Source organism: Leopardus geoffroyi, chromosome A3 (genome assembly GCF_018350155.1).
Source record: "Leopardus geoffroyi isolate Oge1 chromosome A3, O.geoffroyi_Oge1_pat1.0, whole genome shotgun sequence".
In the NCBI taxonomy this organism is placed as follows: Eukaryota; Metazoa; Chordata; class Mammalia; order Carnivora; family Felidae; genus Leopardus; species Leopardus geoffroyi.
Window position 1 is genome coordinate 48349229 of NC_059336.1, and position 21883 is coordinate 48371111.

Here is a 21883-nt window from a genome sequence, read left to right on the forward strand (position 1 = left end):
TTATTTTTGGCTTTCATACTGTAATAAGTATTTTTCTCATGGTCTATTTAGTGCCATGGTTTCCATGTTTTTGTACTTTTTTGGTGGCTATGGGTGGCTATGAGTTCAATGTTAACTAGTCAAGATGTAGGTCAAATAAAGTGTCTTTAAATAGAAATACGTATAAAACAAGGTTATGTGTTAATGGGTTGGCAAAAATGTGACCAGAGACTCAAAGGAACCAAACCTGTGCTCTCCTTAGATGCAATAGTTCAGTATTTGTTAACTCAGTGTTTATGGCGAATTTATAGACCATATTTATTTTTATTGATGAAAATTAGCTGTATACTGGGAGGCTTTCTCAATAAAGAAAATGAAATGAAGCCAGATATAGAATCTCTCTTTCCCAATCCCTAAAAGGAATAGACAAAAAAAGTAAAAGACTAGCAACTCTTCTATAGGATTAAGATCATCTTGCAACCCCTCTTCTCCATCCCAGTCACTATCCTGCTTTATACTGTTCTCTGCCCCAGCATGCTGACCTACAGGGGCTCCATAAATAGGGTATTGTGTCTTCTGGTATCTTGTTGCATTAGGCCAATGAGATGCCCAGCATATGATGGAGGGCAGCAGGTGAGTGAGATCATGGCATTTGTTTCCCAGCCCTTCTGCAGCGTGGTCAGCTGAGGCTCTCTGATGTCTAGATCGCTCCCCTCATCTTCCAGCAAATGACAACCATGTGCCCTGGATTCCCTTGCACCTGCAGCACTGTAAGTACCTCCAATAAATAAACCTTCCTATAGTGAGTGTACCTCTGTTTATTGTGGGGACCCTGATTGACACACTCCCTAGCTTGTTTTATGGGGTGTAACCTTGAAACTCAAACTATAAAAGTCTCATATGAGAAAGGAAAATCTTGGGCCAGTCTTAGTCATGAACATGGATAAAAGAATTCTGAACAAGATATTAGCAAACACACCATGCATAAAAAATATTAATGGTTATGGACATAAGTGTGAAATGCTTAACTTTAAAACTTTTAGAATTTTTTGCTTTTTTTAAATTGAAGTATAGTTGACAATGTCACATGAGTTTCAGGTGAAAACTTTTAGAAGTTTTAAATGAAAATACAGGAAAGTAGCTTCATGACCTTGATTTCCTAAATGAGACATCAAAATTGCAAACCATAAGAGAAAAAAATCAATACATCCACTCCATTAAGATTAAGGATTTCTTTTCACTAACATAGCATAACTGAAATGAAAAGACAAAACCACAACCCAGAAAAAGATATTTACAGTAAATAAACCCCAAAATAATTATTACTAAGGGTAAATAAATCCTACAAATCAATGGAAGGCAAACAACCAAATAGAAAAGATGAGCAAAGGACTTGAACTTGAAGACTTGAAGGTTACAACAAAGTTTTGGCCTGCTTCAGCATTGGCCACTTGTTGTGTCAGAAGATGGCGGAGTACTCATGGAAAACAGCAGTAGAGCAGGAGACCAGAAGCTGGAGCACAACAGTCTGCAGAGTCTGCATGCCTTTTATTTGCTTTCGAAATGAGACGTGATGGTTACTTAAATGGCATAGCCTGCTAAGGAGCTGGTAAACTAATGCTGCACAAGTGAAAACAGCTGCAGAAAGGACAACAAAAGTAGGGCTCCTAGGTGGCTCAGTCAGTTAAGTGTCTGACTCTTGATCTCGGCTCAGGTCATGATCTCACAGTTCTGAGTTCAGGCCCCGTGTCAGGCTCTGCGCTGACAGTGCAGAGCTTGCTTGAGATTCTGTCTCTCCCTCTCTCTCCCTGGCTGTCCCCTGCCCATGCTCTCTCTCTCCAAATAAATAAATAAACTTAAAAATAAAAAAAAAGAAAAGAAAAAGAAATGAGACCAAAGGCTGCATGAAGGATGATGGCCTGCCAACAAACCATGCCACCCTGGGTCCCCAGGTGGAGATCCTACAGAGACAGTGAGAATGTTCTGTCTCTTGTGACATCTCTGACATTCTGAGCCTCGTGGTTTCTCAGGTTTCCTTGTCTGGAAAGAGAAAATGTACACTGAGCCTTTTGGGACAATGCCAGCTCTGAGCCATCTGTAGTACCACCTTGTCATTGTTGGCATTCTGTGCCTGCTGCTGGCCTGCTCCCCAGGACCAGCGGGCATCTCCAGCCAATATCAGCCACGTCCTTCTGCTGCAGCCCCAGGATGAGGGCTCAGGGGCTCAGGGCTGCAGTGGGGGCTGCTGCTGGTAGCCTGGGCAACGCTTCCTTGCAGCTTCCCTTGGGAGAGTACTCAAACAGGTACCCAGACGGCAGATTGCTCCTTGCTGGGATGGCTTTGAAGGGTTTCTGGTGACAGGGTGGGTCTCAAATAGATTTGCTTCTTGTCAGGGTAATATCCAGGTCAGCAGCTGGTTGAGAGCAGGACAAAGAAGAGTTTATCAAACAGTGCTTGAATGAATGAATGAATGAATGAATGAATGAAAGAAATAAGGTGGGAGAAGAACCCAATGAGATCAACCCTGCTATTTACAAGGGCATATTTGTTCTCTGAGAGTTGTCACATCATCTTCTCTCAGCCCCTATGATGTCAATGGTGACAGGGATAGAGAGAGGGCAGGAGGGGGGAGATCACAGAAAATAGCCTGGAGCCCCAGGGAAGTTCTACCTGCTGCACCTCCATGACTTCTTGGAGGAGGTTTCCCCTTCTTGAAATAGTCAACATGGCCCTGTGTGCCAGGCACTATGCCAGGCACTTCTGCACCTTTTACAATAATCCGATGTATTTACTATTATATAAATTTTACAGATGAGGAAACTGAGACTCAGAAGGTAAAGCAGCTGCCAAGCAACAGTGGAAGGGCTGCCTCACATCTGACTCTGCTCTGCATCTCTCTGACCCCTCATAGCAGCTCCAGACTCCACAGTGAGAACAGAACTGACCAGCCTGGATGTCTGGACTCAGCCTGGCTGGGTAGGGGATGGTCTACTTGGCTATCTGTCCTGGAACATGCCTGGCATCCTAGGGCATGGATTCTCACCTGCTAGATGACCTCCAGGTCCCTTCCTGCTTTGGGGAGCAGTGGCACTACACTTCAGGTTTCCAATCAGAAGCATATCATGATGAACAATGTTTTGACCAGGCTGATGAGTGGTCTATGCCAGCCCAAGGGAGTTGGGATCAAGGAGGAGCCTAAGAAGTTCATCTGGGGTGGAGGGTCAGGAATGATAAGATAAGATGGAGGAGTGGATTAAAAACCACAGCCAGGAAACTCCCCATTTCCAAACTCCTCAGCCCACACAAGCAGAACCTTACTGTCTGCAGTGATAAGACACATTCTCCCTCTATTTCCTGCTAATTTTTCCCTGGGAGCAGCCTGACAAAGAATTTCCAAGCCTGGTTGGCAATAGACAAAACCAGGAAGTTGTGCAGCTCACAAAAAACTCCCCATACATTCCCACCATGTCACCCACAAACCACACAGCTGGAGGCTGATGGAAGACAAATTCCATGCACTTGCCACTATGACTGCTCCAGCAGTGGCACTGCTACCAGGTTCATCCTGTGACTCAGAAGGCCAGGTGTTCTGGGTTCTTGGAAAGATGCTTATTCTTTCTTAAGCACCAACTACTAACAAGGTTGACTGTTTTCCTCTGGATCGTGCAGCAGCAAATGAGAAGGTGGCCTGGGCCCAGGAAGGTGGGAGGGGCTGAGGTTCAGGCCTCAATCTTCTCATACTTGCCCCTCTGTGGCTCTGGATAAGGCCAGTCTTTTCTTTGCTTTTTATACTTAATATTTTTTTTAAAAGTTTATTTGTTTATTTTGAGAGAGACAGAGACAGAGTGAGGGAGGGAAGGGCAGAGAGTGAGGGAAAGAGAGAGGATCTCAAGCAGGCTCTGTGCTGCCAGCGCAGAACCCAATGTGGGGCTCAAACTCACGTCCCTGAGATCAAGGCCTGAGCTGAGATCAAGAGTCAGGTGCTTAACTGACTGAGCCACTCGGGTGCCCCTAATGTACCTTTATTCCATGGAAAAAAATCAGGGTCCCTAGTTCCTCTTCTCCCACAGCTGTAACCAGGCAGGCTGTAACAATTTCCTATTATTTGATGAAAGTAAGTAGATTCTCTATTGTCTCCTTGTTTAGTGGACATGACCAGGCATATATAGAGCCAGGACCTCTACCTCCCCATTATTCATGGACATAATCAAGTTTCCTGTTTAATAGAAAATAGAAAATATATATATTGGTGTCTGCCTCTGGTTCTGGCACAGAACTGAAACTCTCGTAATTTCCTAAGTGGTAAGAGAACTAAGAGCATCTTTTGTTCTAATATTTGGTCTTTAACCCTGGTTCCTGGCATAGAGCTCCTGAAATTTTTGTATTTCCTAGGTGATAGGAGTGCCTTTTGTTCTAATGAGGTGACTTTAGATGGGTTCCTGGATGGAGGCTGGCCATGATACAGAACAACCCATGTTTAGAAACTTGGAATTTTTAGCCCTGTCCCCCACTCTCTTGAGAAGGGAGAAGGGCTAAAAATGGAGTCAGTGATAGATCATGCCTACATGATTAAGCCTCCATAAAATCCCTAAAATATAGGGTTTGGAGAGCTTCCAGGTTGGTCATCACACGAAGGTACCAGGAGAGTTGCCCTCAAAGATAGGGCCTGGAAGCCTTCCCAAATACCTTGCCTTATACCTTCCTTCCATCTGGATGTTCATCTATATCCTTTGTCATATCCTTTTATTTATTTATTTTTTTTCCACGTTTTTATTTATTTTTGGGACAGAGAGAGACAGAGCATGAACGGGGGAGGGGCAGAGAGAGAGGGAGACACAGAATCGGAAACAGGCTCCAGGCTCTGAGCCATCAGCCCACAGCCTGACGTGGGGCTCGAACTCACGGACCGCGAGATCGTGACCTGGCTGAAGTCGGAGGCTTAACCGACTGCGCCACCCAGGCGCCCCTGTCATATCCTTTTATAAGGTAACTGGTAAAAGTGTTTCCCTGAGTTCTATGAACCAGACTAGGAAATTAATTGAACCCAAAAGTGGGCCATGGGAACGTCAGGTTTATAGGAAGTTGGTCAGAAGCATAGCTGACAACCTGGAATTGCACCTGGCATCTGAAGGTGGTGGTGATGGTGGGGCAATCTTGTAAGACTGATCCCTTCACCTGTTTACAGGCAGAGTGGACTAGTGTTGGAGAGAATTGCTTGTTGTGGGGAAAACCCCCACATATTTGGCAGCCAGAAATGTCAGAAAGTATATTTTGCAAGATGGAAAATGATACTCATGGGAGAAAAAGACCATAGGGAAGAGCTGGCATTTTTCCCTACCCAGGTGGGAAGCTGAGTTTTTCCTTGTTACCTACTTTCCCTTTTTCATGGAAATATCTAGAAACCTTACTTTTCTCTAATTCCTTGGACATGACCAGGCTCCCTGTGTCCCCTTATTAAATAGATATAATCATTCCCTGTCATTTCTTCCTTATAGACTTTCATAGACTTAACCAGGTCACATGTTTTCCCCTTATTCCATGGACATGGCCATCTTTCCAATTTTCTTCTTATTCCTGGACATCTAGGGCTTCTATTTTCCCTTTATTCCATGGCAAAGAGTGAGACCCCCATGCCCTTCCCTGTTTCACAGACACTATTAGGCTTCTTATTTTCTTCTTCATGCATGGACATGCCAGGTTCCCTGTTTCCCTTCTTTTGCATACTCACATTCCATGGACATGGCCAGGGTCCCTATATTCCCCTCACTACATAGACATAGTCATTATCTCTATTTTTTTCTTTTTATATGGACATGATGGGGCTGCCTATTTTCCTTTCATTCCATAGATATGGCCAAGGTACTCTGCTTTTCCCCTATTCTATTGATATAACGAGGTCCCCTACTTTCCCATGTTACGGGGACATGCTCAGCACTGTATTTTCTCCTCATTGCATGGATATAATCAAGCCTAATAGTTTCCTTTTCCATGGATTTATCAGGCTCAGTGCTTTTATCTTAATTCATGAACATTTTCAGGCCCCTTATTTTCACCATATTCCATGGACATGACTAGGGTCCTCCATTTCCCCCTCACTTTATGGGCATTATACTGCTGTATTTTCTTGCGGTCTATTCTGGATATAGCCAGGCAATTTATTTACTCTTTATTCTGTGATTTTAACCAAATATCCTGCTTATCCCTTACACCACAAGCATTATTGGAATCCTATTTTCTCTTCATTCCATGGACATAACCAAAACCACCATTTCCCCCTCAATCTATGGAAATCATTTGTCCTCCTGTATTTTTCCTCTGATCCATCAATATAATGCTGGTCCCCTATCTTCATCTTATCCCATGAGTATTATCAGATCCCCTATTTTTCACTTACTCCATGGACATTAAGCATAGAATTGATGAGGCCTCCTATTTCCCTCCATTTCCATGGATGTGTTTATTTTCATTTTTCCCTTCTCCAGGGGCATCACCAGAGCCGCTGTTCTCCCTCCTTCCAGGGAAATAATCACCCCTCCTATTTTCCCTGAATCCATGATGTGGAGAGATGAATAATAACCCACTGTAAGATGTCCACATCCTAACTCCTGGAGCTTGTGAGCATTGTCTTACGTGGTAAAGAAGGACTTTACAGATGTGATTGAGTTCAAGACCTTGAGACAGATCATTCGGGATTTTTCAGGTGGGTCTTAAATGCCATCCATATTTCCTTATAAAAGGGAGGCAGACAGAAGAGAAGGAGGTCATATGCCCACAGAAGTAGAGACTGGGGTGATGTGGCCATAAGCCAAGGGATAGTAGCATCCAGTGGATTTTCCCCCAGAGCCTCTGGAGGGAGTTCAACCCAGTCAACACCTTGATTTTGGTCTAGTGAAAATGACTTCAGATTTCTGGCCTCCAGAATGGTAAGATAATACATTTCTGTGGTTTTAAACCACGAATATCGAGGTAATTTGTTACAAAACAATGGGAAACTAATACACATGGACACGTCCATACTCCCAAATTTCTCTTATTTGGTGGACATTTTAGTGGGGTGAACTGTGGTCCCCAAAAATATATGTGCAAATCCTAGCCCCTACTACTCATGAATGTGAACTTATTTGGATATAGAGTCTTTGCAGGCCTAATTAAGGACCTTAAGATGAGATCATATTGGATTTAGGGTAGGTCCCAAATCCAATGACTGGTATTCTTAAGGGAAAGAAGGGAGAAATCTGAGACAAAGAGACAGAAAAGAAGGCCATGTGGAGACTGGTGGAGATTGGATTTATGCTGCTATAAGTCAAAGAACTCCAGAAATGACAGAAAAGATCCCTGTTTTCTGTTTTATTCTATGGATATCACCAGGGTCTATATATTTTTTTCTTATTCCATGGAAATTACTGGGGACTCATTTTTCTCTTTATGGACGTGACCAAGGTGCATATTTCTATAAGTAGATCATTTTTTAAATGTATTTAGCCCCATCTTCTTATATTTTCTAATATAGCCCAGTGAATGTTACTTTTCCTTCCTCAGGTCCATGGTCTGATGGGCATATCTCAGGTTTCCAGGACAGGCTGCCCTTGTCCAGGTCTGAATACTCACACATATTACTCACACATAATACTCACACATATTATGTATCTATTTGACAATGGCACTCCTGCAGCTCTGGGTCAGAGTGTTCCAAAGCAGACACCTCCATCAGCTGGGCAAGTCCTACAAGGCAGCCTCTGAGGGTCAGGGGAGGATGTCATAACATGTCTAGTAGGATTTTCACTAGGTGGTCTGTGTTCCAGGGCAGTTGGCATGCAAATCACTATGGGCTTCAGCTTTTGGATTCAGAGTCATGAAAGAATCACCCAGAGGATGTTTCTGAGCACTGATTGATGCCTGACCTGGGAACAGGTTGTTTGCTACATGGATTTAGTCTCCACCACAAACCAAGATTAGTAGTTTTCCCCATTCTCATATTATAGATGAAGAAACTGAGACTCAGAGATTAACTGCCTCTCCTAGAGTCACCTAGCAAGGGATCTGAACCCAGGAGAGTTGGACTGCTAGGTGGTGCTGCTTCTCAAAGACAGGTCCTATTTATTTTTGAACATTTTAACCTTTATTTGAAATAATTTCAGACTTAGAAAAAGGCAACAAAAGTTGTGTGAATTTTGTTATATACACTTCATCCCACTTTCCCAAATGTTAGCATCTTTTGTAACTACAGTGAAATGGTAAAAACTAGAAAGTTAACATTGGCGCAATGCTATGAACTGATCTACAGACTTTCTTCACATTTCATCAATTGTCCCACTATTTGTTTTTTCTTCAGGATCCCATTTAGGGTCCCACCTTAACAAAAGTTTTTAGAATAGGAAGCTATTACAGCCTTCTGAGTGCAGGTGACGGGGTTCAGGACATACTATGCCAAAATATGGCACCTTGGCGCATTGAAGATTTTAAGACAAAGGAGTTTTAGGAAACGGTGAAGCAGGAAGGATACTCTGACCCCCTCCTTAGCCCTCCTTCCTTGAAAATAGGAGACAAACCTCTCATGTGAAAGACACCCTCCTGGTACATGGACATGGAGGACATCCTTTTCTCTGGAGACACGGAATTCAGGGTCAAGAAGCCTGTATAAACAAGCCTTATAACTTCTTCACCATTTATTACCCCTAGTCTCAACTCCATTGTCTTGTTAATTCTTCACACATTTATTATTTTCTTGTCTACAGGGTATGCAAGCTTCTTGTTCTGGCCACTTCACATCCTCATTCTCTTGTGAAGTTTCCCATGTATATATAAAAGGTCAATTAAACCATGTTTTTCTCCTGCTAGTTAATTCTAAGGCCCAGCCAGAGACCCAAAGAGGGTAGAGGAGAATTTTTCTTGCCTGACATAAGTAGCACCTAACCTTCAGGGGGCCACATGATTAATCTGTGAATAAGGATCAGGGTTTATTCCTCCCTCACAGGGAGGCCAAGATTACCTCACAAAGCTCTGTTGGAGTCACACCAATATAGCAAGAGCTGGTGCCAGGGCCTGCAGGCACAGTGGGATCCAGCAGCCAGAAATCTGTGGTGAGAAAGGTGGCAGGTTAGTAAAGAGAACCTGTCCCTAAAGGAGGCACGGGGAATAGTTGATGGCCAGGTTAGACAGGTAGAGCCCACAGAAGGTAAATAGAATGTATCATGCCCTGTCCCATGTCCCTGATTCCTCATATCCCAGTTCAAATATTACCTTCTCTATAAGCCTTCCCCCATTTCCACAACTGGAACTTCTCTGTCCAATATGCTTCTTACTGCATAGCACTGTAAGGCTCTGTTTTGGGGGCTTTATTCTTCAATAGATGTGAGGGTAGGGAGAGGGTCTTGCCCATTTTGGCAAGGTGTTTAGAAATTATGCTTGTCTGAATAACTAAGGGAACCAAGCTGGTGTCATAAATATGTGGAAAATGTATGGACCTGAGAGTGAATTGGGCAACCACCCAGGGAGATTTCATGGGTTGGTCCTTTTGTTTTTCCTTTAATGTTTGTTTATTGAGAGAGAGAGAGAGAGAGAGAGAGAGAGAGAGAGAGAAAACACATGCATGCATGCAAGCAGGGGAGGGGCAGAGAGAGGGGGAGAATCCCAAGCATGTTTCACACCATCAGCACAGAGCCTGTCATGGGCTCGATCTCATGAATTGAGAGATTATGACCTGAGCCAAAATCAAGAGTCTAATGCTCAACCAACAGAGCCACCCAGGAGCACCATGGTTTGGTCCTTTGGTCAGATTATGGTAGAGCCTTGAAAGACGAGGTTGGGTTCTCAATCTCCATTTAACCTGGGAAAGCCCACTTGGCGAAGACTGCTGTAGAAGGGTGAGCAAGTTACAGCCTGGCCCCAGCCCGCCCTGGCAGGTGCAGCGGATAGGAGATTTCTGAGGCTGTGAGATGGGAGTTGGATGCTGGAGGAATCCTCTGTTGCTGTTGGCTGCTGTCGTCCTGGCAGCCAGGCTGGGTCACTTTCAAAGGTGGGAAGGCTTCCAGGAGAAGTCCACGAGCGTGCAAAACATGAATTCAACCCTCAAGTTCTTCATTGAAACCTACAACAATGCTAGCAATGACACCTACTTATTTCAAGTTGACAAGCTACTTCGAAGTCAGATGCAGGTTTGTGCCTCGGTTTCTCTGGATATGGGCAGTGCCCATTTGGGTATGTGGGGACATGGTATGGCTCCCAGAGAGAACCAAGTGATGGTTTCACCAAGGCAGGGGGAGGCTTCACTTAGGATGAGCATGCTTTGCAGTTGTTTGGACCCCAGAACTGCCTTAGCAATGCTTTTGAAATGCCAGCCTGAGGACTGGAATGAAACTCTGTCACTCTTGGTCTAAAGTAAAGATGGCCCCTGAGGTTCTCAACTATTCTTCCTTGGGAAGAATTGCCTTTTTAATTCTGAAATTAGTCCTGCCAGTGTGACAGCAAATGAGGATGATTTTGTTTCTTTTAATGGTATGCTTTGTTAAAATATAAATATTCTCTATAGGTTCCCCCTCAACAATAGTTTTTCAATGCTCAGGGCTGTAGAGTTTGGAATTTCTAGCTGTATTCTACAGAAATCCGAAATTGTACAGAGGGTTTTTTTTGGGTGGAGGGAAGAGGAGGAGTGAGGGATAGGCTTCAACCAGATCATTTCTCTTTTTACGTGTTTTGAATACAAAGCTTCTCTGAAATATATTAATCGGGAATGAGAGAGAAAAAAAGTTATTTGAAAACCACTTTTGTGGGTCCAACTGTCCCTCAAATTTACATGGTAAACTATATGTAAGTGAGGGCAGAGACAATAGCACATTTTAGTTCAATTAATACAATTTGGAAAAAAAGATTGACAGGAGAAAAGGTCTCTGGCCAGAGAGAGGAGCAGTGGGAACAGGAGGAACCAGCAAGGGTGGGGAACAGAGAGGGCTGGGCAGTGTTGGTGTGACACAAAGCATGCCTGACATCATAGTGTGTGGACATCAGCCTGTCCCTGTTTCAGTCACATACTTTTGCCCCAAGGTGGTGCTTCAGGACCAAGAACACTGAAGTGACTTGGCCACAAGGTGGTGGCTGTTGACCAAAGATCTTGCCAAATTGGGAATCCCAGAAGGCCTGTCTTGTGGACTCAGCCCATTATTATTAACAGTTAACTCTAAAAGAATAGTTTATGAGCAAACTTTTGATGTCATTCAAATGGATAAAAGAACAGCATGTGTGTGCCCCTTGGTGGCAGTGACCTGGGTTAAGGGTCCTTTTACCACATGATTACCTCTGCCCTAATACCTCACAGAGGGGTATAGGAGGTGGGCCTGGTGGGCTGCCTGCACCCAGGCTCTAGGTCCTCCTAATTGTGGGATCTTGGTAAAATGCCACCCATACTCTCCAGGCCTCAGTTTCCTCACCTGCAAGTGGGCAGAATGAGTGAAGCAGCACTCATGAAAATAATTGTCTTACTTGATCATTCTTCTTATTATCTAGCAGTGCAGTCTAATAATAAATAAGAAAACATTTCGCACACTGAAATGTTAATTTTTTTTAACATTTTTTTTTGAGAGACAGAGAGAGACTGAGCATGAGCAGGAGATGGGCAGAGAGAGAGGGAGACACAGAATCCGAAGCAGACTCCAGGCTCTGAGCTGTCAGCACAGAGCCTGACTTGGGGATCAAACTCACAAACCATGAGATCATGACTTGAGCTGACACTTAACCTACTGAGCCACCCAGGCACCCTGCACACTGCAATGTTAGTAAAATTCATGGCCAGTGTTTTAGATTTTTCATACATACAGAGCATGATGAAGGTCCATGTGAAAGCCCTGCAGGATGCCAATGCCTGGATGCAACTGTCCTTTGATGAAGAGCTTGGAGCCTTGCATCTGGAAGTTCTTCCAGTAGCAGATGGTGGAACCAGGATGCCAACACTACCCTCGAGCCTCCTTCCCCTACAACCACCCTGCGCTTTTCTGAGGACAGTTTCCTCCAGGGACAGTGTGGGAACACTCTCCTTCCACTTCCACCCACCTGGGAGAGTGCCAAGGCTTCTCCTTTGGTTTGACCCAACACTGGGACAAGGAAGCAGGGAACTTCCAAGAGTTTCTCCCCTCCCCCAGGCAGAGATCTCTATCCTGTACATTGACTTGAGGGATCCGGCTATTTCCAACAGAGAACATGACTCACCAAAGCATTGATTAGAGTTTCATTTCAGGTTGTGGGTCCTCCCTGCCACAAAAGGCTTTCCCAGCCTCCCTGCCTGACACTTGACTCCACTTTTCCCAGACTCCCTGCCTGTGTCCTCACAGCCTGACACTTGAACATGAGCACAAGAAGACAGATCCCAACAGCTGGGAATAGCCCTGGTGTGTGTTCTCCATGGTTTACACATTCACTCTTCTCCCCATTCTCTAGATGAGAAAACTGAGTCAGGGAGGTGGCAGGGCTTGGCCAAGGAGATAGAGTTGGCAGGGGTTAAAGCCAGGACTGTAGCACAATTCTGCTGTCTTCTGTTGCTTTCCCCAACTCCATTGCTGCTTCAGAGTAATGTTCCCCACACTTTGCTAAAATATTTAATAATTCATAATAAGTTATTTTAAAATTTTCTTTGTGCATTCAGCGAGAAGCATGCTTCTCTTTAGCCTAGGCAACAACTTCTTGAGCAGTCACAATTATCTGGACTCTGTAGTTGAAGAATTGGAGGCTGCTGGGCATTTGCTCAAAGGCAAAGTGTTAGTAGGTGGGGAATGAAGGCCCCAAATCAGTTCAGTTCCTAAGCCTGTGTTTTTCAGCTCTGTTGCTAAACTTCCATTCAGGTTGGTTGGGAAAGAGAGTAGGGAGGAAGAACATGGATGAAGCTGAGACAAGATGCACCCGTAGGTATTCTGAGGATCAAGTGTACAGATGTGGCGGGTATTCTGGGACTGCTGGCAGCCAAGCTCCATGTCTTGCCTCCCTCATCCTGGGGATGTAAGGGAGACAGGTGAGAAGCCATCTGTGGCTGTAGCAGTGAAGCTGGTCCAGAGCAAGGGGCAGGGCTCTGCACATGCTGGGGATTGGCAGGGGCCATGCTTGACTTGAAGAGGGAGCCATGCTTTTGGTGGATGACCTCTGGGAAGAGGGGCTGTGGTTCCTGGGGCTTTATCTCATCCTAGCTTTACTTGGAGAGGTCCAGCAACTGGATGCTTGGAGTCAATACTAATAGTGGCACTATTTCTTGGTAGCTGACGACTGGAGTGGAGTATATGGTCACTGTGAAGATTAGCCGGACCAAATGTGAGAGGAATGGCACAAGGAACCATTCATGCCCCATTCAAAACAAAAAAAAGCTGAAAAAGGTGTGTGGTGGCAGGGCCTTCTGATCAAAGGGGAAAAAGTAAAAATCTTAAAAGTAGACCAGAATTGGACATTGACAGCTTTTCCAGCTATGTGGATATGGGCAGGGTGAGGGGTAGCCTGAGGGTCTCCTGATGCCACTGGAGGTGCTCAGAGGTGGGAGGAAGAATGGGCAGTCTTCCCACCTGCAGCTCGTACAGCTTTGGCCACAGGCCTTCTGTCTCCTCTCCTAGTCCCATCCTGGCCCTCAAGTGGAAGTGGTTTACTTTCCCTGGCGATTTACTCTGTCTTGGCTCACACTCTCCAGGTCCCTGAGGATTGTCTAGTTTCTGTCTCATCTTCCAACCTCTGCCCATCTTTTCTGCCTTTTCCCAGTTCCTCCTGGTGATACCACCTGCATGCTGGCAGACATGAGGAACCCTCTGTGCCTGAATGCAGGTGCAGGAGGACTGATGTCCTGCACAGACCTCATCCCCATGTCCTGCTGGGCTGCAAACGCCAGGCACACCTGTTCCAGGTCCCAAGTAACTGGGCGAGGGGCACCCATGGTGACATCCCTGTTCAGGCTGGCCCCACTCCGCCCCACAACATGACTGTGAGCAGATACCCCCACCCATGTGGTCAGTGTGCAGATAACAGTGACTGGTCCAGTCTCCCCAGACAAGGGCTTGGGCGAGGGCAAAAGCTTATTGTTTACCTTCAAAAAGTGGCTTTCTTTCTCCTTCCACAAAGTTTCATTTGTGATTTTTTGGTGTATACTGTGCCCTGGATGAACTACTACCAACTCTGGAACAACTCCTGTCTGGAGGCTTGAATGTATCAGTGCAAAGATCTTTGATGAAAACTTAGATGGCCACCTGTGCACTTTCTATTAGACTTCTGCAAGGCCTCATTCCCTCTCAGCAGGGTCTCCACACACCCACTCACACTTGCACACAGTCACATACATGCATGTGTACTCACAGTGCATGCAGACACAGGCACACTTACACATATGCAGTCTCACACACCCACACTCATGCACACACTCATATGCTTACACACTCACACTCACTCATGCACATGTTCAATGGCCTTTAGGGGGCTGGTACAATTTTAACAGAAGGCTGTTAACTCTTTGGAAGAAACACATAGTTTTTCTACTTTGGCACATATCTCTGAGAGTTGTGATTCTGGCACATCCTGACCTCTGGTCTGAGCTTGCAGGATCTCTGTTTCTTCCCCACACTCTCTGTGACTTGCACATCTTTGTGAGTGTGGCTGAAGTCCCCAAGTTCACTAGTCCAGTAACTCAGTAGGAGGACCCCCAGGACACAGCATGCAGTTGTACTCATAACTATGGCTTATTACAGTGAAAGGATACAAGACAAAACCAGCAGAAAGAAAAGGCTGATGAGGAGAAGTTTTGGGGAACTAGATGCAGGTTTCCAAAGTCCTCTCCTGATGAAATCACATGAATGCACTTAATTCTCCAGCAGTGAGTTGTGATAACATGTGTAAAATGTGTTTCCCAGGGAAGCTCAGCAGAGACTGAGTGCCACAGATTTTCCCTGGAGTGCACACATATGGAGCCTCTGCCTAGCATGTGTCCAAACTTCAGACTTCCAGAAGAAAAGCAGGTGTGTGGCATAAATCACATTGTATAAACAGTGTAGACACATGAGGTCCTCTCATTACTTGGGAAAAGTTTTGTATCAGTGTAGGGAACTGTTTACCATCCAGGTTCTGACACTCCAACCAAGACCAACTTTGCAAGTGGGCCTTTCCAAGGACAGCAGTCTTGACTGGCTGTGTGAACTCTTTCCTTCACAGAGAGTTCCTGAGCCTCCCATGTGCTCAATGCTGGTGGAATGAGACTTGTGGGGTCTTCCCTCATGTGACTCAGTTGAGCAGAGTAGCTCTACACTGGATCAGAAATGGGGAGCAGATGTGGGCTGAGAGCTTCCTCAGGGACCATGCCCATCAGCACACTCATAACGACAACTTGAGAGAATATTTCCAAAGGGGAAGAGTTAACACACAAACTAGAACTTCAAATTCACCTGAGAGGCTTCAGGGAGAAGGGAGAGTGGAGGTGCAGCGTTAAAGGTGGGGAAATTCTCATGCAAAAGAGAAGCCCAGAGCATCCAGCTCTGCAAATCTAATGTCATTAAGGGCTGAATGGGTGCCTGGCATGCGCCTCCTCTCCTCACTTTCTCATTTAGTTATCATGACAATCCTATGAAATGGCAACTCTCACCTCCATCTTACAGGTGAGTAGCCTCTCTCCAGATCCTGCCATCCTAGCTGAAGTTGGCTTGTTTGTTGAACTTTTACAAATGGAATCATACAGTATATATTCTTTTGTTTTGGATTTTTTTTTCACTCAACATATTTCTGAATTCATTCACGTTGTGTGTAATTGTAGTTCGCTTTAAAATTGGGTAGAATACTATTGTGTGAATATACCTAACTGTATTTATCAATTCTACTGATAATGAACTTTATGGTAGTTTCTAACTTCTAAGAATAATAGCTATTAAGAATGAACAAGCATGCTCCTGTCTAATGGTGGACATATGCATGTGTTTCTGTTGGGTACACACCTAAGGGTGGAATTGGTGGACAATAGCAGAAGTGTGCATCCAAACATTAGCTAATTTACTCAAGAGTTTTAAAAACATTTGTGATTTTTTTTACTTAATTTACCTCTCTAATGTTACTTAATTATTGATTTAAACCTTGTTCAAGTTCTAAGTTCTTACTTTTTAAAATACATTTTAGTTATATGGCTTTTTTAGTTAATTTGTATCTTTATTTTATGTAATTTCAAATGACACTTTATTCTTTTGATAATATGTTACCAAGCTTTATGGCTAATTTTTAAAGTGAACTTTTTAAAGTGAACTCTCCCTGCTCCACCCATGTGCCTTGCTTTTTTATAAATGGCAGCTACGAAGGACAGGCACAAGTTATGCCTCTGTAATAGGAGTTGGAGTCTAGGTCCTGATGTCTAAGAGACCCAAGAGAGGTTTCCTTATAATAGAGAAGCAGAGAAAGATTTAGCAGAGACACATGGAGGAGAAAGTGTGTGAAGACAGAGGCAGAGGGTAGTGATGTGGGCGCAGCCCAGGAAAGCCAGCAGCCACCAGAGGCTGGAAGAAGCAAGGAACAGATTCTCTCCTAGAGCCTCTGGAGGAAGCACAGTCCTGCCAACACCTTTGACTTAAGACTTTGTGGCTCCAGAACTATGTAAGAAAAGTTTCTACAGTTTGAAGTCACCAAGTTTGTGGAAATTTGTTATAGCAGCTAGAGGAGGATAATACACTGGGTTTCCTTTTTGCTTCATATCTCACACTTAGAGATGAAGAAGCTGAAAACCTGGAAATGACAACATGTGAAGATAAAAATGCCTCAGCAAAAGCTTCTCTCTGTAGCCAAAGGGCCAATGTGGGGCAGCCCATCAGGAAAGAGAGCATTTAGTCATAAGTGCTTTACTCCAGACAAACACCACAGTAAAAAAATGAGGCTCCCCTAATCTTCTCATTCCCAGCAAAGGCTGAGTAGGGAACATAGGTTTTCACCCTCTTGAGACTTTAATGAGGATCCCAATACTCATGTTGAAATGGAGTCAGAGAAAGCCAAGTAAGGTGCCAGGAATTTCACCCCATTGAGTATCAACAAGCCCCACACATCCTGTGGTGATACTGGAGGCCACGTGGAGAGCCTAGACTTCTGTTTCTCCCCACTGAGCTAGTGTGAGAAGAGACATGTGGGGAGTAGTGATGAGACACCCTTGCCCTTTCCAGTGAGAGTCAGAGTCACCCCAACAGAGGTCAGGGTGCATGGAGGCTGAACTCCTACACATCCAGCTGTGATGAGGGTTCCCCACACCTGTTTCAACCTGACCTTCAGTCTCCACATGGAAGTGGTGAGGTGTTGTCTCTTTTTCCTTCAGAGCACTGTCAAGGTTTGCTAAGAGAGATATAAGTGAGATCCAGAGGTACAGTATGAAAACACCCAGGTTTTAATAGAAAATCACTTGTCCTACTAAGAATGAGGGAAATGTCAACTTAAATGAGAAAAGGCAATGAACAGATGGCAACATAGAAATGACACAGATCTTAAAATCGTCTGATAAGGATTTTAAAAAAAAATTTTTTTTTCAACGTTTATTTATTTTTGGGACAGAGAGAGATAGAGCATGAACGGGGGAGGGGCAGAGAGAGAGGGAGACACAGAATCGGAAACAGCCTCCAGGCTCTGAGCCATCAGCCCAGAGCTCGACACGGGGCTCGAACTCATGGACCGCGAGATCATGACCTGGCTGAAGTCGGACGCTTAACCGACTGCGCCACCCAGGCGCCCCTGATAAGGATTTTAAAGCAGTCATCATCAAAGTGCTTCAATAACCAATTATCAATATGCTTCAAACAAATGAACAAATGGGAAGTCCCAGCAAAGATATAGACAATCTCTTCACAGAGACAGAAGATGTAAAGAAAAAACAATTGGAAACATTAGAATTGAAAACTAAAATAACTGAAATACAAAATTAAATGGGTGGGCTCACCAGTGGAATGGAAGGAATAGAGGAAAAATAAGTGAACTGGAAGCGAGAATAGTGGAAACTACCCAATCTGAACAGTGAGAAAGTTGACCAAATAGAAGTGAACAAAGCCTCAGAAATTGGTATGAATATCGCAAAATATCTAACACATTGGAATCCCAGAAAAAGAAGAGAGGAGGGGATAAAAAATGATTTGAGGAAATCATGATTAGGAACTTCCTAAATTTGGCAAAACATCAAAACCTGTAGATTTAAGAAAGTGAGTGAATCCTAAATGGGATAATCGCCCCAAAATCCACACTAAAACACGGCAGAGTTAAGCTTCTGACATTTAAAGACTGAGAAAAAAATCTTGGAAACAGGAGAGAAAAGCCACCTTCTCTTTAGGGGAAAAACCCAATTTGAATGACAACAGATTTCTCATAATAAACCATGGACACCAGATGTGCTGCAATGTTTTTCAGGAGCTAAAAGAGAAAACTGTCAATCTAGAATCCTATATCCATCAGAAATATCCCTCAAGAATAAAAGGGGAAATCAAGCCATTCCCACATGGAGGGAAACTCAAGAATGTGCACCAGAAGACCTACATTAAAATAGTAGCTAAAATAAGTTATCTAAATAGAAAGGAAATGCAGTATAAGAGAAGGACTTTTGGAGCATCAGAAAAGAACATAAAAAGTAAAACTATGGGTAAATACAATAGGTTTTCTTTTGAGTTTTCTAAAATATGTTTGATGGTTAAAACAAAAATTATGTCATTGTCTGATGTGGTTCCCAATGTATGTAGAAGAAATATTTAGGACATTTGTAAATGAGGAATGATAAAGATATAAAAGGGAGGTAAACTTTCTATACTTCATTTAAAGTGGTAAAATATCAACACCAGTAGACTGACAAGTTACGTATACATAATATCATATCTAGATCAACCACTAAGAAAGCTATGCAGAGAGATATACTGAAAAATAGTATAGACACATAAAAATGGAATTCCTTTAAAAAATGTTCATGTAACTCACAGGAGGGAAGAATAAAGAAAATAGAGACAAAACAGAGAAGAAAAAACAAAAGTAAATACTTAAGCCCTAAGTATCAGTAATTATACTAAATAGTATATGCAAACTACATGTAAATGGTCTAAATAAGCCTATTAAAAGACAGATATTGGTAGAGTGGGTTAAATAAAACATGACCCAACCTATACACTGTCTACAAGAAACTAAATTCAAAAAAATGATATGAGAAGGTTGAAAGTGAAAGGATGAAGAAGTTATATTATGCAAACATAATAAGAGAAGCTATATTAATATCAGATAAAGTAGACTTCAGAGTAAAGAAAATTACCAGGGATATAGAGGGACAGTGTATAGTGCTACATCTTTTGGAAAATAATTTGGCAGTTTACTTTTTCACAAAAAAGAATACCCTAAAATATACTTTACCATATGATGCAGCAATTGCACTCCTGAGCATTTAACCTGGAGAAATGAAAACTTATGTCCACACAAAAACCTGTAAATGTTCACAGAAGCTTTACTTGTGATAGCTCCAAACTTGAAAACAACAAACACATTCTAAAATAGTTAAACTGTGGCTTTGGAGTATACCATTAGTATACTAGTATTTCATGATAACATAGAACACATTGGATGGATCCCAAGGGCATTGTCACCAATCTCAAAAGTTCACATACTGTATTGATTCCATTTATATAACATTCTAAAACTGGCACAACTAAGGAGATGAAGAATAAGCTAGTGGTTGCCAGGAGTTTCAGATGGTGGGGAAAGGGAGATGTGACCCTAAAGGGTTAGTAAGAGTATCTTTGTGGTGATGGAATAGTTCTATATCTTGATTATGGTGATAGTCACACAAATGTACACATATGACAAAATAACACACATGCAAACTATATCAGTGTCAATCTCCTGCTTGTGATATTTTTAATTTTTTTATATTTATTTATTGAGAGAGAGAGAGAGAGAGAGCGAATGAGAGAAAGAATATTAAGCAGACCCCATGCTCAGCGTGGAGCCTGATGCAGGCTCAATCTCATGAGTGTGAGATCACAACCTGAGCTGGTATCAAGAGTCAGATGCTTAACCAACTGAGCCACCCAGGCACCCTGCTTATGGTATTTTTCTATAAGTACAAAAGATATGCAAGGAAAACCATGCAAGGAAACTAGATTAAGGGTACAAGAGACCTCTCTGTGCTATCCTGTAACTTTCTTCTTTTTATTGTTTCAAAAATAAAAATTAAAAAACACACTGTGTGCTGAGAAATCTGAGAAATCCAAAAGATCAATGGGCACAAATGTTCTACCTTTCCTTCATTATACCCCAGGTTAATAACCACTGCCTTCAGACAAAGTAGTTAAAATGCCAGAAGACAGTTGAATGACTGATTAATATTAAATTACTATGCCAATATTCTTACTAATCATTCACATTTGTTTAAATATTTGCTTTGTGTTAGGCACTGTGTTAAGCAATTACATGCACTATCATCATTAATATTTATAACTATACCCCAAAATAAGTACTGTTATTCTCAGTTAAAGATGAGTAAATTGTAGGTTAGCATTTTTCTGGATAGTTGGTGGAGGGCAATCTTACCTGGGCCTCACCTGAAACAAGGTCCTCAGCACTCCAGAACTTTGGTAGGGAGCATAAAAGGCAAACATATTATTCTTTCAAAACTCCCAGCTCTCTCCAACTGGTAGAGAATTGGTGTGTCTACTTTGCATCCCAGTGCACAATCCACATGTGGAAAGAGTATCTTGTTGGCACCCTACTTTTATCCTCTCACATCTTGTCTTTCTATGCACACCAGCTCCAAAGCTCCAATTGCCCCATCTATGCCCCTTTATTTCTGGCTGCCTGCTTTGCCCTCAAGCCACACCACGCCCAGGGTTCCAGGGAATTAATGCCTCCTAGGAGATTTTCTGCACCCAATAATTGACTGGGGCTGTTCAATAAATACCCTAACTCTCACTCCTTTCAGGTAGACACATGCTGTGATGCTCTGTGTGTGTGTGTGTGTGTGCGCGCGCACGTGCATGTGCACATGTGTGTGAAAAAGAGAGGTGTGAGTGTGAGTGTGTGTGTTTATGTATCCTATAATGTCCCTAGAGTTCCCCAGTGGTATTAAACCACATGGCTTTTGTCTCAGCTCTTGGGGATGAGATCTTTTTCTCCCCTACAGCATGAGGACAGATGTGACCCAGTGAGCTGCTGGCAGCCCCCTTGAGACTACATGAAGGAAGTGGAGTGAAGAGATGAAATTGGTGATATTGTTCAAAATCCTGAATCAAACTGTTGGCTGGGTGGAGGGGAGAGTTGCTTATTCCTCACTGCTGATATGGCACCCATGAAAAAGGATCCCCTTTAACATGGCATTCCTGGTTTCTCTCTATCCTTAGTCATATCTCTCCTGGAGGAATTATTCTGATTGTTCTATCTGGGAAGAATAATGTAGGCATGGTAGTCTCCTTCCTCCTCCTTCCCACACAGGCAGTTTCCTTGGTAACTCTAGAAGAGGAAGTTTTCTCTGAAGAAACCTGCTCTGGTCCAATTTTGCTGATGCTGGGGGTGTAAGTCTAACGTTAGAGTTTGGTATTAGAAAGTGCACTTTCTTGCAAAAATAATGCATATCTCCCAACTTAATCCTTGTCAGTAACAAAGACGCTCATCTTAAAAAAAATACGTGTATTATTTCTCCTTATTCAACACATTATGCAAGAAAAGAGGTAGTCCTCATTGGGCCCCTAAGAGATGGCATTGTAGGCCATACTTACAAACATCTCTTGTTTGATCAGGTAAATAACTTAGAACTTCTTCCCTCCTTCTCTTCCTCCTCTTCCTCCTCTTCCTCCTCCTCCTCCTCCTCCTACTCCTCATTTTTTAATTACTGTAAAGTCTGAAGACTCCTACTTGATATGAGGATGGGGTTGAAGTTCTCCTATCATGCAGGTATAGGCTATAAGGCCAGGAATTATCTATG

The 21883-nt window shown here is 43.2% G+C and overlaps 1 protein-coding gene across 1 annotated transcript; it reads left to right on the plus strand.

Moving 5' to 3' along the window:
• Positions 1-8982: 8982 nt before the first annotated feature.
• CSTL1 (cystatin like 1) lies at positions 8983-14174 on the plus strand. The gene is made up of 4 exons (XM_045445498.1): positions 8983-9075; positions 9717-10133; positions 13215-13328; positions 14057-14174. Exons 2-4 carry the CDS (start codon positions 9915-9917, stop codon positions 14138-14140), a joined length of 417 nt encoding a protein of 138 aa, XP_045301454.1. The 5' UTR covers positions 8983-9075; positions 9717-9914; the 3' UTR covers positions 14141-14174.
• The last annotated feature ends 7709 nt before the right edge of the window (positions 14175-21883 follow it).

Excerpts from the sequence above, each read along its gene's own strand:
- CSTL1 (XM_045445498.1), top strand. The coding sequence starts at position 9,915 with ATGGGAGTTGGATGCTGGAGGAATCCTCTGTTGCTGTTGGCTGCTGTC. Across the intron at positions 10,134-13,214 it reads TACTTCGAAGTCAGATGCAG|CTGACGACTGGAGTGGAGTA; the intron begins GTTTGTGCCTCG and ends ATTTCTTGGTAG. Across the intron at positions 13,329-14,056 it reads ACAAAAAAAAGCTGAAAAAG|AGTTTCATTTGTGATTTTTT; the intron begins GTGTGTGGTGGC and ends CTCCTTCCACAA.